Source organism: Monopterus albus, unplaced genomic scaffold, assembly GCF_001952655.1.
Source record: "Monopterus albus unplaced genomic scaffold, M_albus_1.0 scaffold26.1, whole genome shotgun sequence".
Taxonomy (NCBI): Eukaryota; Metazoa; Chordata; class Actinopteri; order Synbranchiformes; family Synbranchidae; genus Monopterus; species Monopterus albus.
The window spans coordinates 243,248-259,532 of record NW_018127906.1 but is presented as its reverse complement, the minus strand read 5'-3'; the positions used below and the strand labels follow the sequence as shown (position 1 = coordinate 259,532).

Genomic DNA, 16,285 nt, shown 5'->3' with positions numbered 1-16,285 from the left:
TGCGCTGCATTATGGGATTTGTAGTTTGTGTGTTATCGGTGCTTCATATCGCCGGGCCATTAAAAAAAAAAGATATATAAAATGATCTTGCGGGCCAGATGTAACTGTACGCCGGGCCGGATGTGGCCCACGGGCCTTGAGTTTGACACATGTGCATTAGACACTAGATCAAAAAATGGAGAACACAGCATCCAGGGCATGTAGTTACAAAAATAAAAGTTTATTGTATATAGTAAAAAACACACAAAACAAAAGAAATCACACCTAAGTATGGTGAATTTACCAAAAAAACATGTTACAATCAAAAAAGAAGAAGGAAAAATAACACATCAGAAATTTTATTCTGCCTCAGGATCATGTCTTTGAGCTGGGCTCGACCAGAGGGCTTCATCTACGTCAGAGGCAATGTTGTCCCTTCCCAGGCAATGGGCAAAAAAACCCTATGGTGTGACAAAATTGTACGTCTATGTCACAGTAGGCCAGTTCCATTGCCTGTAAGAGATTTTCCCTGGTATATGGGTTTCGGTCATAGACTTTCCATAGTGAGAATGTGTTTAGAGTTTAGCATGAGATTTGCAAACAGTGTCTGCCTGAACTTGTTTAAGGTTTTGCAGAAACAGTGATTTATTCGACAAATTGGTTTAGGCTATTGAGAATTTGGTTCAGAGAATGGGGTTTACTGTTTTAGCAGTTGTGAAAAACTGTAACCTTCACATTATATTGGGTAATGCTTTTCCAAACAGCATTACAATTTTACTGATTACTAATTTTCTATCGCTTAATTCTGTTAGAATTACAAATTTTCAGTGGAAAGTATCATTTTTAATTCACTAACAACTTTTTAACTTAATCCCAAAATACAGCCACACCTTAAATATTGATTCCACATTATTGCTACAAAATCTACACAAGATGGTTTGTTCCTTTTGTCTTGTGTCCATCAAGCTGTACATACAAACATTCCTGTGTCCTAATAATTGTTAATGTATTGACCTGTGCTTTGTGCCCTGTAGGAGAACTCAGAGTGTGGGACATGAACCCCTGAGAAGACAAGGCTCCTCCACCACCAGTCGCCCACCTCAGCCCCTCTCTGCCCAAGCCATCAAGCACATCTGGGTCCGTACAGCTCTCTTTGAAAAAGTTCTGGACAAGATAGTGCAGTACATCGTGGACAATTCCAGGTGATTTGCTCCTCAGAACTGCACAGCTGTGACTCATAGCACTGCAGCCCAGGCTTTGTTGTAGCTGAATGATGAACAGCCCCTAGAATTACCCATTTATGTTCCATTCTTGTCCCATGTTTGTCTGATGGTCGCTTTGTTCTGGACTCTGACTGACAACCACTGTGTGCTTTAAAAAGCTGCCCACACTACTTCACTGATTAAAGCTTCAAACATAAAGTGCACTAATGGAGATCACAAACTTATAGGGATCACACATTTTATATAGAGAAGAGGCTACTTTAAAGCATGAGCAGCACTGTTTGATGTTGAATTGTTGTTGAAAGCATAACATTGTGTTCAGACAGCTGCAGTGTACTTCAGCTAATTTGGCTGTAGACATCTATGGCAAATGTCAAGTTTTTGCCAGTCTTTCAGAAATAAAAGGCACAGGAAATGAATCACATACACTCATTTGCAACCAGACAGCAACCCCAGTAAACCTGTGGTCTGTAATACAAAGTGATTTTAACTTAGTCTGGCTGTCACTGGGTTATGTGGCTTTACTGCAAACAGCGATGATCTCAGATTAATAATATCATGAAGCTGGTTAAGTACACTGACATGAAAGAGGTAGAGTTCTTATTTACTGTACATGCCAGTCTAGTCACATGCTCTGAGTAAGTAAAGCCATACTCTGGAAGCTAAACATGTTCATCAGTCTAGAGTGAGTATGGAAAATAAATTAACTTAAATGGCTAATCTCAGCTCACTAACAACTCTGAGCCACATGTGAGTTCTTTTGTGCATGAACTAACATTGAAACAACACACAGCATCCAACAAACATTTAGTAGCCAAGTGTCCAATTACTTTTCCACCCTGTAATGTACTATGTAATCCTACTCAAATCAAAACAAATTTAAAAAATATGTAACCATTTAAATACTTACAGTTATCCCCATATATCCATCTGTGCATGTTAACAGAAATTCTGAGGAATAAAATATAAGACACTTTTTGACTTACCACATACAGTACAGCCCAGGAGGACTGCTCATTAGAACCCGACGACATTTATCAATGCTTTTTTTTATTTGAGTGTTTTCTTTGCAGTAAATACTATGAGAGGGAAGCTCTGATGCATGACCCAGTCTTCGGGCCCATCTTGGCAGCCCTTCTGGGTAAGTGCATTTCACTGTGCTTGAACTGCCTACATCTCCAAACCAGAGGACTGTAACAAAAGCTGCAAAATACAGCTTCCCGATCAAATTACCCTATATTCATATTAAATTCTACTATGAGGTAAACAAAATACAGTTGTTGCTGAAATTACAGGATCTATTTCCTCGATCCGCAAATTTACCACAGATTCAGTCACTCTTAGAACTATTGGTTAAATTGTTTGTTAGACACAATTTAATGAGCAGAGAAATAGGACCATTCAGGCAGGATCAGGAAACAAACTTATTTGTGGACTAAACCAAGGAGGAGGTGAACAGTGTGACAGCTGGCTGAGGGAAAATCAACTCTGTCTGCACATACTGACTAAAAAGGTAACCAGATGTAGCTGATAATGCAGATGTAAGAATCAGCAACAGGTGTGTAGCAGTCAAACACAGTGAGGAAGTGGACAGAAGAACATACTATATTTCTAGTTTCAAATAACTACTAATACTATAAAATATTTACTGTGTACCAATTGCAAGACCCTGTTTAGACAGAAGAAAGTGTATGTACTCTTCTGTTTAGTTGCTACAAATTGGTGCAGTAGATGTGAGTCATTCTTTAACCCTGAAACCCTTTGTTCTGAAAATACTGTATTAACTGATAAGTGAAATACTTTTACATAGATTTTTTTCTTTCATTGCACCACTGTTCACAGTTTGACCCTGGTTTCTGCTGTGAGCTAATTTCTTCTGTGGATTCAATTTTCATACAACATTGTTGATCAAAACCAAACTCAAAAGTCATTTTAACCATTTAAAGTACATATACTAAAATAGTCTTTTTCTTACTTAGTATATACTAAAGCATACTTCAGTCACTTTGAACATATATTCGGAAAATATAGTTAGAGGTACTGTATTGTGAGCAGCTGGGAAACAATTTACCTATTGTCTGAGAGTAGAGATGTGTTTGATACCAGCAGAGGAAAATGGTTAAACAATTGTACTGACTCATAACTGTGGTTGTGCACAAGATCACACATTCAGTTTTTGATATATTTGTTTGCATATTGTTATGATACCAGTTGCATTAAAGCAAGAATGTGCCACATAGAATGATTCTTTAAACAGTTGCATTTACATTATTTTCCCAGTGAATGTTACCAGTGCTGTATGAGTCAAAACTTCATGTCCAAGAACAACAAAAAACATATCAGTGTACCCCACTGTTGCCCTGGCTGACATGCTCTTTCAGTGGCATGAACACACACACACTGTAGTTTATTATGACTCAGGGCCACACACACACTTACCTGCTGCCCTAAATGTTCACTCAAGTATCTAATGTGGATTAACTTGCCACAGAAAATAGTCCCCAGCAAATGCACTGTTTCCTCCTGTTTGAGTCATATTTACTAAAAACTATAGTGGCCAGGCGTTTTAGGAAATTACTGGGCCTTCTTTAAAAATGAAACCGTATATTGTATTTGTGATCTCTTTTTAAAGATTTGTCTCTTCAACCAAACCAGTCAGAATCAGAGACAGGGTAGGTAAGCCAGAAAATACTGTGAAATATTCATGGCTTTATTGTTTTTGTTTGATTTGTTGACTGTAAGGAAAATAGGAATGGTGTCATTATATTATGCATTAATAGCAATAGTGTTTACAAAGATAGCTCCAAACTGCATTTTAAAATGTTTAGGACACACCTGTGAAAACTGCAGAAAAGAAAAAACAAAATGCCACAAGCTCCTAGTAGAATATATTAGACTGAAGCAAGCATGTCACTTTAATGTCAGTGTTTTCACTCTCAAATCTGTTTTATTAATATTTGATGAATAAGTAAGAAAATTACAAATTGCTTCACAAACAGACATGATAAAAGTACATTATCAGCACATAAATAATCATTTAGCAGCATGAGAAACAATTCAACAAAGTCTTATACCAAGACAGAATAAGTTTAGAACTAACTAAGAAATAGACTTTTAATTAAATTGAGGAATTTTACTCATTAAGTGTGCAGTAAATGGGTCTGTATATGGGTGCTGTTTTCAGTGGGGCCCTGTGCTCTCGAGTACACCAAGCTGAAGACATCAGACCACTTTTGGACCGACCCCTCAGCAAATGAGCTAGTTCAGCGCCATCGTATCCATGGGGCTCACCGGGGTCAGGGCAATGCAGCAGGCCGCCGGCCTGCTCTGGGGGTGAGTGTGGAGGTTACTTAAGTCCAGATGGTGCTGGTGCTTGGTGGTGGGTAGGACTGATCACCGAGGATATCTAGGATGGGAGTCCTTGTTAAAGTTGTGTGAGTTGTATGAGTTTACTATTGAAAATCTTATTTCCTAGATCCGCAAGAGGCAGTCAAGTGGCAGTATGTCAGAAGACAGGTTTGCGGCATCAGCGAGGGAGTATGTGGAGTCTCTTCACCAAAACTCCAGAACACACCTTCTCTATGGCAAAAATAACGTCCTAGTGCAACCGGTACAGCAGCACATTCTCACTCCAAAAATCCTACAGAAGCAAACATGTTCACTATGCAGTTCTGCTTTCTTAAGAAGCCATAGTAAGGGAGGGTTTGACAGTAGGTGTACTCAGAGCAAAACAAAACAAATGGATCAGTCTTTATACAGCCCAATCTTTATACAGGACCTCCAGACTGAAAAGAGTCTTCAAAAGTCAGCCCCAGTCCCAACTCTGTGCTCTGACTGGTAAGATGCTGACAAAGTAGCTATGCAGATCATTTTGGTTTTGTTTGTCCAGTATGGAGAGAGGACATTTTTGCCTCCACACTAAGATTGGAGGTGAATGAAACTACCTTTGTGGTGCTCATAGGATTTAAAACTCATCAACCATTATTAAAATGTTACTTCCTACAAATGTGATCATGTGAGTACAAATAAATTGAGTTCCTGTCAGATTTATCAGTTTTGTCATTTCCAGAGTGTTTATAAGCAACAGCAAAATTTACAGTTGCATTTAAGAAACAAATTGTGTCAGGATTTTCTTAGCTTTTCCAAAGCTTGCAGCCTTTTTCAATACAATAACTTTCAGCAATTCCCAAAGTGCTCTGTGTTCCTGAGGTCAAGAATGAACGTCTATGCTCAAAGTTACTGTGCAACTTGTCAAGACCATGTAAACTGATATGTGCATATGTGTCAGGTTTGGCGAGTGAAGCTGCCAAATGGTGTTTGTAGTGAACTCAATTATATTGCCAGACAAACTGAGGTAGAGAATAGTCTTTTACTAGCAACACTCAAAACAACAGTACAAAGTCCAGAATCAAAATCAGGTCAATAATACAGTCCAAGGTCTGTGCCGGTAAACATCTACAGCCAGGAGGTCCACAAGAGAGAGGTCAGGGAGGAGATATCAGAGGGTTGGTACACAGCAGGCAATCAGAATCTGGGGGGAATAAGGCAAACACGGTGGTCAAGGCAATTCATGGTCAGAACAAGATAATCAGGCAGAGAAAGAATGCTGGAAAGTCAAAGCTGAGGTCTAGAACAATCTGGCAACTTCCTGATGTGGGGAAGTTGCCTATATGCTTGTGTAGCAGGTGTTGCCAATCTGGGTGATGAGATGCAGGTGAAAACAATACCAGCTGATTAATGTAAAAAGTCCAAAACTGAGGCGAACCAAACAGGAAGTAATCTCAAAATAAAAGCCTGGGACCAGAAGCCGGTGGGACAGAATCATGACACATATGCACAGAAATTAAGGTTTCTGGCAAGGTCTTAGGCATGAAGAAACAAATGAGGATGTAAGGATTTCAAGTGATTCAACTGCAAAACTCACACCAGTCGTCTTTCCTTCTTCCTCTTCCATTTCCCATTGTAGAAGAAGGACATGGAGGTGTTGCGCGGCTACTTGTCACTCCACCAGGCTGGGGATAACCTGACCCTGAAATGGACACCCAACCAGCTCATCAATGGCACGCTGGGAGACTGTGACCTGGAGAAGAGGTACTGCGGCCATGATGTTCTTGCTATGTATTTATAAAAAGAACTAAATAGCAATGGTGCTCCAACTGCCCCTGAGGCTTCATTTTCTAAAACACATTTCTCTCTCTCATAGCATCTACTGGGACTATGCACTGACTGTTCCTCTGCGCCAGATAGTGTGTATCCACTGTCATCAGCACTGTGAGTATACTGCTGCTGCTCCTCCAAACCCTCCCTACTCACACACAGTCATGTTACCTCACATTTACAGTAGCATTATGACAGAAATGCACTTTCACAAGCTGCTGTTTAGTGCCTGCATGTAACCTGTGTGACTCTTACATTTGATTGCATGTGTATGTGCCTGTACTCTCACTGTCTTTTGATGTTTTTTACATCACAGTATATACAGTGCCTTGCGAAAGTATTCAGCCCCCTTGAACTTTGCAACCTTTTGCCACATTTCAGGCTTCAAACATAAAGATATAAAACTGTAATTTTTTGTGAAGAATCAACAACAAGTGGGACACAATCATGAAGTGGAATGAAATTTATTGGATATTTCAAACTTTTTTAACAAATAAAAAACTGAAAAATTGGGCGTGCAAAATTATTCAGCCCCCTTAAGTTAATACTTTGTAGCGCCACCTTTTGCTGCGATTACAGCTGTAAGTCGCTTGGGGTATGTCTATCAGTTTTGCACATCGAGAGACTGAAATTTTTGCCCATTCCTCCTTGCAAAACAGCTTGAGCTCAGTGAGGTTGGATGGAGAGCGTTTGTGAACAGCAGTTTTCAGTTCTTTCCACAGATTCTCGATTGGATTCAGGTCTGGACTTTGACTTGGCCATTCTAACACCTGGATATGTTTATTTGTGAACCATTCCATTGTAGATTTTGCTTTATGTTTTGGATCATTGTCTTGTTGGAAGACAAATCTCCGTCCCAGTCTCAGGTCTTTTGCAGACTCCATCAGGTTTCCTTCCAGAATGGCCCTGTATTTGGCTCCATCCACCTTCCGCTCAATTTTAACCATCTTCCCTGTCCCTGTTGAAGAAAAGCAGGCCCAAACCATGATGCTGCCACCACCATGTTTGACAGTGGGGATGGTGTGTTCAGGGTGATGAGCTGTGTTGCTTTTACGCCAAACATAACGTTTTGCATTGTTGCCAAAAAGTTTGATTTTGGTTTCATCTGACCAGAGCACCTTCTTCCACATGTTTGGTGTGTCTCCCAGGTGGCTTGTGGCAAACTTTAAACGACACTTTTTATGGATATCTTTAAGAAATGGCTTTCTTCTTGCCACTCTTCCATAAAGGCCGGATTTGTGCAGTATACGACTGATTGTTGTCCTATGGACAGAGTCTCCGACCTCAGCTGTAGATCTCTGCAGTTAATCCCGAGTGATCATGGGCCTCTTGGCTGCATCTCTGATCAGTCTTCTCTTTGTATGAGCTGAAAGTTTAGAGGGATGGCCAGGTCTTGGTAGATTTGCAGTGGTCTGATACTCCTTCCATTTCAATATTATCGCTTGCACAGTGCTCCTTGGGATGTTTAAAGCTTGGGAAATCTTTTTGTATCCAAATCCGGCTTTAAACTTCTCCACAACAGTATCTCGGACCTTCCTGGTGTGTTCCTTGTTCTTCATGATGCTTTCTGCGCTTTAAACGGACCTCTGAGACTATCACAGTGCAGGTGCATTTATATGGAGACTTGATTACACACAGGTGGATTCTATTTATCATCCTTTGTCATTTAGGTCAACATTGGATCATTCAGAGATCCTCACTGAACTTCTTTAGAGAGTTTGCTGCACTGAAAGTAAAGGGGCTGAATAATTTTGCATGCCCAATTTTTCAGTTTTTTATTTGTTAAAAAAGTTTGAAATATCCAATAAATTTTGTTCCACTTCATGATTGTGTCCCACTTGTTGTTGATTCTTCACAACAAATTACAGTTTTATATCTTTATGTTTGAAGCCTGAAATGTGGCAAAAGGTCGCAAAGTTCAAGGGGGCCGAATACTTTCGCAAGGCACTGTAAATGTATTCCTTAGCTTGAAAAGAAAAAAGGTGTTACGTGATTCAGTTTGTCCTCTTTTTCTGTTCCCATCTCATCCTTGCGTAATGTTTTTCCACCATTTTCCAGCTGACTGTGGTGGTACCCTGGTTCTGGTCAGTCAGGATGGAATCCAGCGACCACCCCTCCACTTCCCCCCTGGTGGTCACCTCCTGGCCTTCCTCTCCTGTCTGGAAACAGGCCTTTTACCGCGGGGCCAGCTGGAGCCCCCTCTCTGGTCCCAAAAAGGCAAGGTGTGTCACCCTGTTAGAGTTTCACTGTATTCACATTGAAACTTAACGAGTGGTTAATGTCAATGCATGGCCTCGCTAGCAAAGGAAGCACAGCTGTACCTTTATTTTTGAAGGGTCATTCTGCCCCTGCTCTGTGGAAAGTGTGTGGTTTTCAAGCTACACTGTGGCTGAGAGGAAAGCATTACAGAGAATTATAAACTCAGCACAGGACATCTTCAACACATCGCTTGCCACACTAGGGGATACTGTATATGCAGTATCCGATGTATGCACAGAGCCACAAACATAATCAATGACCCATCTCACCCAGGAAGTCACCTATTTGACTTGCTGCCCTCCAGAAGACTTCAGACTTCCAGATACCAAAACAGTTTCTACCTGTGCAACATGTAAGAACTGAACTGTGTCACTCAATAGATTGAGTCTTATGTGCAATATACCCAGCACTGATTCTTTTATGTGCAACATGAGCAATTGTTTTGTAACATGGTAATTTACTGTGTGGTTTTATTTTACATGTTCTTAACTTACCCCTGGGAAGGAGATGCACTGAAATTTTGTTGCGATTGAGCAATGACAATAAAAGTTCTGATTTGAATGTCAATACTGCAGGTAAGATATTCATGTTAGGGCAACAGATTATTAGTGCATTCAGGAAGGGAGAATGCTACTACCGGTAAATTGTATTTGAAAATATATAGCAAGCAATACAATACTAGAAGCCTGTGATTTTCAAATGCTATACATTTTTGTACAAAAAAGTCCTAGCAGAAGCGACCATGATACTACTTATTTCTACAGTATTAAAATCCATTACAATTTGACACATACAGTATTAAACTAAAAGACTTCATATTTGCCTCTCCTGTCTCCTATACTGCTTTCATTGAATGGTTCAAAGTCAAAATTTCCAGATAAGCTCAAACCGTAATTTAGCAAGTCAAAATTTCCAGATAAGCTCAAACCATAATTTAGCAGCACACAGTCAAACTGAAGAGGCACTGGGGGGGAGTTTGGTTATGGCAGCATCTACTTGACTGATGCAAGTGGTCAGTCTCTGTTTAATGTACCTAATACGAAGAACCACAATCACTTTATGCTGGCTACAGAAGGTGCAGCAAACATTTAAAATAAGTGCAGCTTTAATAGTTTATTTCTGTATACGTTTTTGTATTTTGTGTCTGTCCTGCAGGGAAAAGTGTTCCCCAAACTGAGGAAGAGGAGCAGTACTGCCAGGCTCACTGACCAGGACAAGAATGGTGAGGAGCAGACAGCTGCTGACTATGTGTTTCGCATCGTTTATCCAGGATACCGCTATGATGCCAGTAAGTAACAATTCTACATTGCTATGCACACTGGTACAAAGTGTTTCCAAGGCAGCAGAGGCTGCACACAATGAAAATTGCACATCCCTCTTCTATGGCTAACAGTCATCTCTGTGATTGCTTTTGCCTTTTGACTAGGTTTGTCTGTCTTCCCATCATATGTTTATAAAGTACCATTGTAGTGCTGTTTTATCCACAGTGCCCATCTTGAGACCTGTAGGGTGTCATTGTTCTAACTGTGTTCTCTGTTGTCCCACTGGTGCAAGCAGTCACTATAAACTACCACCACACCACGGGCAGCCGCGCTCCATCGCTGGATGATGATGAGGAAGAAGATGATAGGCTTCATGCTATGATCTCAATGATCTGCTCGCGGAACCTCACAGACCCTAATGTCATGAAAGGTTTTTATCACCTTAACACACCCACCCCACCCGATCAACGCAAATCTCACATGCAAAGTTGCTTTAAAATTTATTAAAGGAAGGAAAAGGAAAAATAAATAAATAAAAAACAAACACTGGTGTGGATCAACAATCCAAAAACCAACAAAACCAGGTACAAGGTCAGAAAGCAAGTCAAATGTTAGCCATATTGAAAATTAAGGCCTCTAGCTATATCTAACTTTGGCCTGCCAGGTTGAACTTAATGTAAAAAATGAGCTAGAAAGTTGTACAGCACAAAATGAGAAGCTTTATGGCAAATAACTAACACAATCCAGGATTCTGACAGGTGCTACACTGAGTAAACAGATAGCAAATCCTATTTCATATCCTCCTATTTGTTTGTCCTCAGGTATGATAAAAGTGATTTGTAAAGGACAGGATGCAGCAGGATTTGAATTAGAAGTGTGATCTTTTAGCCCTGACATTCCTCTGCCATGAGACAGATCATCTGTTGTCTCTGTCACAGTCTTAGGAATTCTTCCTCTAACCAATACACTTATATTAAAAAATTGATCAAAAGACTAGGTTGAATGAAAAAGGTTGCTTTAAACTAAAATGATTATCTAAAGATTTTGCACAAAAGATTGTAAGGTCCACTTAATTCTGCTCTCATCAGCTTTGTTTCCAGCCACAGTGGCTAGTGTTTTCCACACAAACTTCAGATAAGTTAAATCCACTGTATGCCACTGCTCAGCACTAAACAGCAGGCAGAAAAATTTAGGAACTAGTTGGTGGAGAGCGTTGAGCATATAGTGGCTAAAGACATGGGTATTTTCTTCAGGAGTTGGTGGAGACAAAAGCTGAGCATAAAGGAAAGTTGATGTTCCTATTTTCATCAAGTGGAAAGACACAGATTAATGCTAATGTTGCCCTGTGTCTGCTGCATTAGGTAACTGCTGACTAACATGTTATCTAGAAATACTGAAGTTGAACAGATTATGTTTTTTCAGCTTGTTCCCGTGCCCCAAGTGGCCAGAAATTTGTTAATGTCACTGATGTTAAAATGCTACATGTGACATCTTTTTAGTGACTGCAACATGCAGAATTGCTGCTTGCAGTATGGTGCTTTGGATCCACATACTCTTCCATTTGTATTGTTGTGTGTCTGGGGTCAGGCTTTAATGTTTCAACATATTGCACTCAGTATTCTTGGCCTAGTCAAATGCACAGCATCCATTAGCAAAACGTCATTAAGATACCCTCAAACTCTGATGACCATTTTTGCCCAAGTGTAGCAGTGAACTGTCAGCATAGATTCTAACAATGAATTGTAATGCTGATCTTCTGCAAAACTGCCAAAGAAAAAAGTGAATAGTACAGTAGCTCCAGGCCCTGGGTGTCAGATGGAGAAGGAAAGGAAGGAGAGAGGAGTAGCACAAGCAAAATGAGAGGAAGTCTAAGGGAATGAGGAAGTCTTCATTGCACACCATTTTGAAGGATAGTGACACACACATGGACACACACAGACACAAGTTATAACTAGTCTGTTAACATGCAGCCAGGTGAATCATTTTATGTTAGGATTATCTCTAGAACTAGATAGATCTATATCTCAGTCTCTGGTAGCATATTCCAACCATTCTATGGTATTTACGCAACAATAAAATATTTCAGTTCAGTTCAGTTTAATTTGCATAATGCAAGATCAGAACAAAGTCATCTTGGGACACTTTCATTGTATTATTACAGTATTATAGAAAAAACCCAACAAATCCCCCTTGAGCAGCATTTGGTGACAGCGGGGAGGAAAATCTCCCATTAGCTTTATCAAAAAGTCTTAAGTCTAATCTTAAAGGTAGAGAGAGCGTTTGCCTCCTGAACTGGGAGCTGGTTCCACAGGAGAGGAGCTTGATAATTAAAGGCTCTGCCTCCCATTCTACTTCTGTAGACTCTAGGAACCACAAACAGACCTGCACTTAGTTATCTTCTTTCTTGTTGACTGTTTCCCTTGTGCTATGACATAAATGACAGCTGCAGTTAAGACTTCCTGGAACTTGTGATCTGGTACATTAACATTAGAAAATGAGAGCTTAGTCACAGATATCATCAGAAATCCAGTTAATGCCTCAACAGCTTCTGACACACTCCCTCTACATTCTTCCTGCTTAATTTCACTCTCTCTGTCTCTTCTCTTTCTTCCCACTGCTTGGCAACACAACTAAATCCACTTGTTTGGCAGGGAGAGAGAAGCCTGTGAAACGCACACTGGAATCACACACAGTTGGATGAACAGACTTGCTTTATAGAGAGTGCTGCTAAGTGACTGCACAAATCTGTCAAGTGGTTCCATCACAGATTCAAACTACCTCATTTTGGTCAAGAACTTTCTGACAACTTTGCATTCTGGGATTTGCAGTGCTGACTGCCTTAGGGTTGTGTGAGAGCAAGCACGTCTCAGCACTGCTGGGCTATGCTGTCATTGCTAAAAATAAGTTTAAATAACTTGCTTAGTGTTCTGCACTTCTTTCATTTGACTTAATTGTTTCCCTTCTTTTTGTCCCTTCATTCCTCACTTGCAACATGCTTGACAGTTTTTGCATGGGAAATATACACATCTTTCATTGTTTTTTAAAGAATGACTGTGTTTCTGCGTATTTGTGATGGAAATCCTTTCTCACAGTCTCCTCCTGTTCGTTTTGGCTTTTCTGACTTCCTCAGTTATTTCTCTTGTTTGTGCAGTCCTTTGCTGCAATGCTGTTCACTGTAATTCTTCACTAACCACACCACCCCTTCCCCCTCCTCTCACCCCCTCCTCCACCCCTCTCATTACGGTCCTGTGTGGTTCCGCAGTAGTAGAGATGTGGAGTCTCTGTGTGAGCGGGGTTGCATTACTGAGCCCAAATCAGCTGTTGATCACATATAGCCCTAAAGTAAAGAATGGGGAGGCCAGATGTTGGCCTCATTCCATCATTTTTTCTTTTTTTTTTATTTTGATTAATTTTTTTATATATATGATTTGTTTTGGGGGGTTACTGAACAGCCAAAGCACAGCTTCATATTTATGACAGGTCATCAGCTCCAACCTGAAGAATTAAGGTGAAGAGCATTTATTTAATGTTGAAGTCTTTGTGATTTTTTCCCCTTCCCTTTGTGTGCTCTATTACTGGTGTCCATTTGTTTTTGCTGTTTCAGAGATAATTTCTCTTTGGTGCTTCTTGTCTGGTTCTGGCTTCATGCATCCTGCATGGCCTGAGCATCAGCCTCCTCCCTGCCTCCCTTCTGTCACTTCCTCTCTTCTTCCTTTTCTACTTTCTCCTCTCTCCTGTTGCATCCTCCTGAGCTCTGCTGTCTCCTCTGCCTCCCCCCTGAATTAGCTGATCCAGCATGGTTTCCTTGCATCCTTCTCTGCCTGTCTCTCCCACATCATTGCTCCTGCTTCCTAAACTGTCACTTTTGGTTTCCTCTAAACTTGTTTTTACAGCCCCCATGTAACATTAGTGTAAAACAGGGGTGTCAAACTCAATCGCACAGGGGGCCAAAACTCAAAGCACACTTTAGTTTTAGTCTGTTCAATAAATTTTTATCCTGTTCGGCCCGCGACCTAAACGTTTTTTGAATATAAATATGAATCAAAACAGACAGGATACAATATTATTCCAAAATAAATAAACTTGAACTTAAAATCAGCAACTGTATTTCTGCTAAGGCTTACATTTGCAAACACCTGCTTTTTGTCTGGACACAAGACGTTGCACACTTTCATCATGCAGCTCTTCAGAAACTCTCCCTCAGTAAATGGCCAGGCTGATTTGGCTATCTCCTCTGCCGCAATAAAATTTGCGCTCACAGCAGCTTCGCTTTGGTGAAAACGTGCTGTGATGTCAGATTCCTCTTCAACTCCTCTATCTTCTGTAGCTTCTGCTCTGCATTCACGTTTTTCAGCTCGTCCTGATGTTTTGTCTCGTAGTGCCGTCTTAGGTTATATTCCTTAATTACAGCCACATTAGCTCCACAAATAAGACACACGGGTTTACTGACAATGTCAGTAAACATATACTCAGCCTCCCACCGAAAGGCTCTGTTTTCAGAATCAACTCTTCTCTTGGCCATTGTTAGGAGCTAGCTTTGACTCGAAATTAGGGTTGTATACATCAACAGACGCTTGATTGATCTGACGTAATTGACGCAAGAATGATTGCAGGTAGTCTATCGTTCGGTAAGGCAGCTGTTACGCTGCATTATGGGATTTGTAGTTGTGTGTTATCGGTGCTTATATCGCCGGGCCATTAAAAACAGATATATAAAATGATCTCGCGGGCCGGATGCAATTGTACACAGGGCCGGATGTGGCCCACGGGCCTTGAGTTTGACACATGTAGTGTAAAACATCCACCCATCTATTCATCTCTTGGTGTCACGAATATCAAGGAACAATACACAGAAAGATGTATTTATGGTTGAGCTGGGGGACCTCTGTCATAATATGTAAGGCATAAAACATATCCATTGTGAATTGGATTTAAAGGTGCAGATGTTTAATACAGGATAAGAGAAGCACTGAGAAATCTGCTTTTCTTCTTACTTGAATTCTTTCAGGTTTAGACCACAGGGAAATGATGGAGATGCAGGGTTTCAGAGGAAGCCCATCATTGTGGCAACAGGCCGAAGTAACCACTTGTGAGTCCCTGTGCCAGTCCTGCTCCACAGCTGGTAGCAACGTGTCATTCAACTACTCAGCCGGCTGTACCTGCATACACGAGCCTTCAGACATTCACACGTATGCACTATAAAACTAAAAGCAAACATTCTGCTGTGCACATTTTGTTTCACAGTGTACCATTGTCAGGTAGGAAGCCAGTATGTTTGCAAACTATCTGTTCAGCTGAAGAACAGCCATAGTGGGGGCTTCCTTATGAAAGACAAATATTTTAGAGTCCGACACATAACTTTGGCTTGGTGATAACTAGTGACCTCCTGTTTCCACCAGTATTCCTCTGAAGATGCTGTGCCAGAACATGAAGAGACAGATAGTCTCCAGAGCCTTTTATGGATGTAAGTACATCAGTGTTAGTGCGCTGCACTATTTCCACAAATTCTTTTTGAGCTTCTTTCTCAAATACATAAATAATATAGATATGTATTTGCCTTGGATAATAGCTGTTCACACTGTGTTTGCTTTAGTATAATGTTCGTGCAGCATAGGGAGAATTTCTGCTGCTTTACAATTGGCAGGAACATTGCACTACTGGCTTCCAGTCAAGTGCACATTTTTAAATAAGAAATTTCATTAAGTAATTTAAATAATGAATTTCAAATATGTACAGGTCAGTGCTGCCGGGTCATGTAATAAGAAAGCTTCCAAGGCTTTGTGAAACTAATTATGGAAACAAACAACAAGAAACTCGACGACATGACCAAAGAATACAGGAGATAAAAACGAGTTTGCAGTTTACCCAGCAAGATGTGGATGCAATTAAAGCAGCCGTGGGTGAGCAGGAAATACATGCCAAAAACACTAGGCATGACGTCTACAAAACTTGTGAGAGTATAATAACTATAACGTATAAAATGGAGCAATTGGAAGCACAGTCCAAGCAAAAAAAACCTAATCTTCGAGGGAATCAAGGAGACAGCTGGAGAAAGCTGGACGAAAGCGGAACGGAAGGTGAAGGAGATTTTAAAGGACAAACTGCAAATTCATCAAGAAATAGAGATGGAACGGGTTTACAGAGTCGGGAAACTTTCTGATCGTGGACCGAGAGCGGTGTTGGTCAAGTTGATGAAAGAGAAACATAAGGCAAACATTCTGCAGCAAGCAAAGAGGCTTAAGGGAACTAATATTTACATCAACAAAGATTACCCCGAGTCTGTGAGGAAGAGAAGAAGAGAGTTGATGCCGATGTTAAGAGCGGCTAGGGTGAGAAGAGAAATTGCGTTTCTGCGTTACGACAAATTAGTGACCCGACCTCGGCACCAGAATCCTGGACCCATGA

The 16,285-nt window shown here is 40.6% G+C and overlaps 1 protein-coding gene across 7 annotated transcripts in view; it reads left to right on the top strand.

Annotated features, from left to right (window-relative positions):
* Positions 1 to 16,285, top strand: part of sgsm2 (small G protein signaling modulator 2) — a 184,896-nt gene that overhangs the window by 116,542 nt on the left and 52,069 nt on the right. For 5 of the 7 annotated variants that reach the window (XR_002274548.1, XR_002274549.1, XM_020595204.1 and 2 more), the window contains exons 4-14: positions 1,014 to 1,181; positions 2,276 to 2,343; positions 4,387 to 4,535; positions 4,678 to 4,812; positions 6,169 to 6,293; positions 6,406 to 6,473; positions 8,418 to 8,581; positions 9,774 to 9,906; positions 10,173 to 10,310; positions 14,889 to 15,069; positions 15,280 to 15,344. Coding sequence is in view for 5 of the 7 variants with exons in the window: in XM_020595204.1 (XP_020450860.1) it covers positions 1,014 to 1,181; positions 2,276 to 2,343; positions 4,387 to 4,535; positions 4,678 to 4,812; positions 6,169 to 6,293; positions 6,406 to 6,473; positions 8,418 to 8,581; positions 9,774 to 9,906; positions 10,173 to 10,310; positions 14,889 to 15,069; positions 15,280 to 15,344 (1,394 nt within the window). In the remaining 2 variants the exon portion in view is untranslated. The remainder of the gene's footprint in view (positions 1 to 1,013; positions 1,182 to 2,275; positions 2,344 to 4,386; positions 4,536 to 4,677; positions 4,813 to 6,168; positions 6,294 to 6,405; positions 6,474 to 8,417; positions 8,582 to 9,773; positions 9,907 to 10,172; positions 10,311 to 14,888; positions 15,070 to 15,279; positions 15,345 to 16,285) is intronic. The other 2 variants (XM_020595203.1, XM_020595205.1) reach the window with 2 other exon arrangements.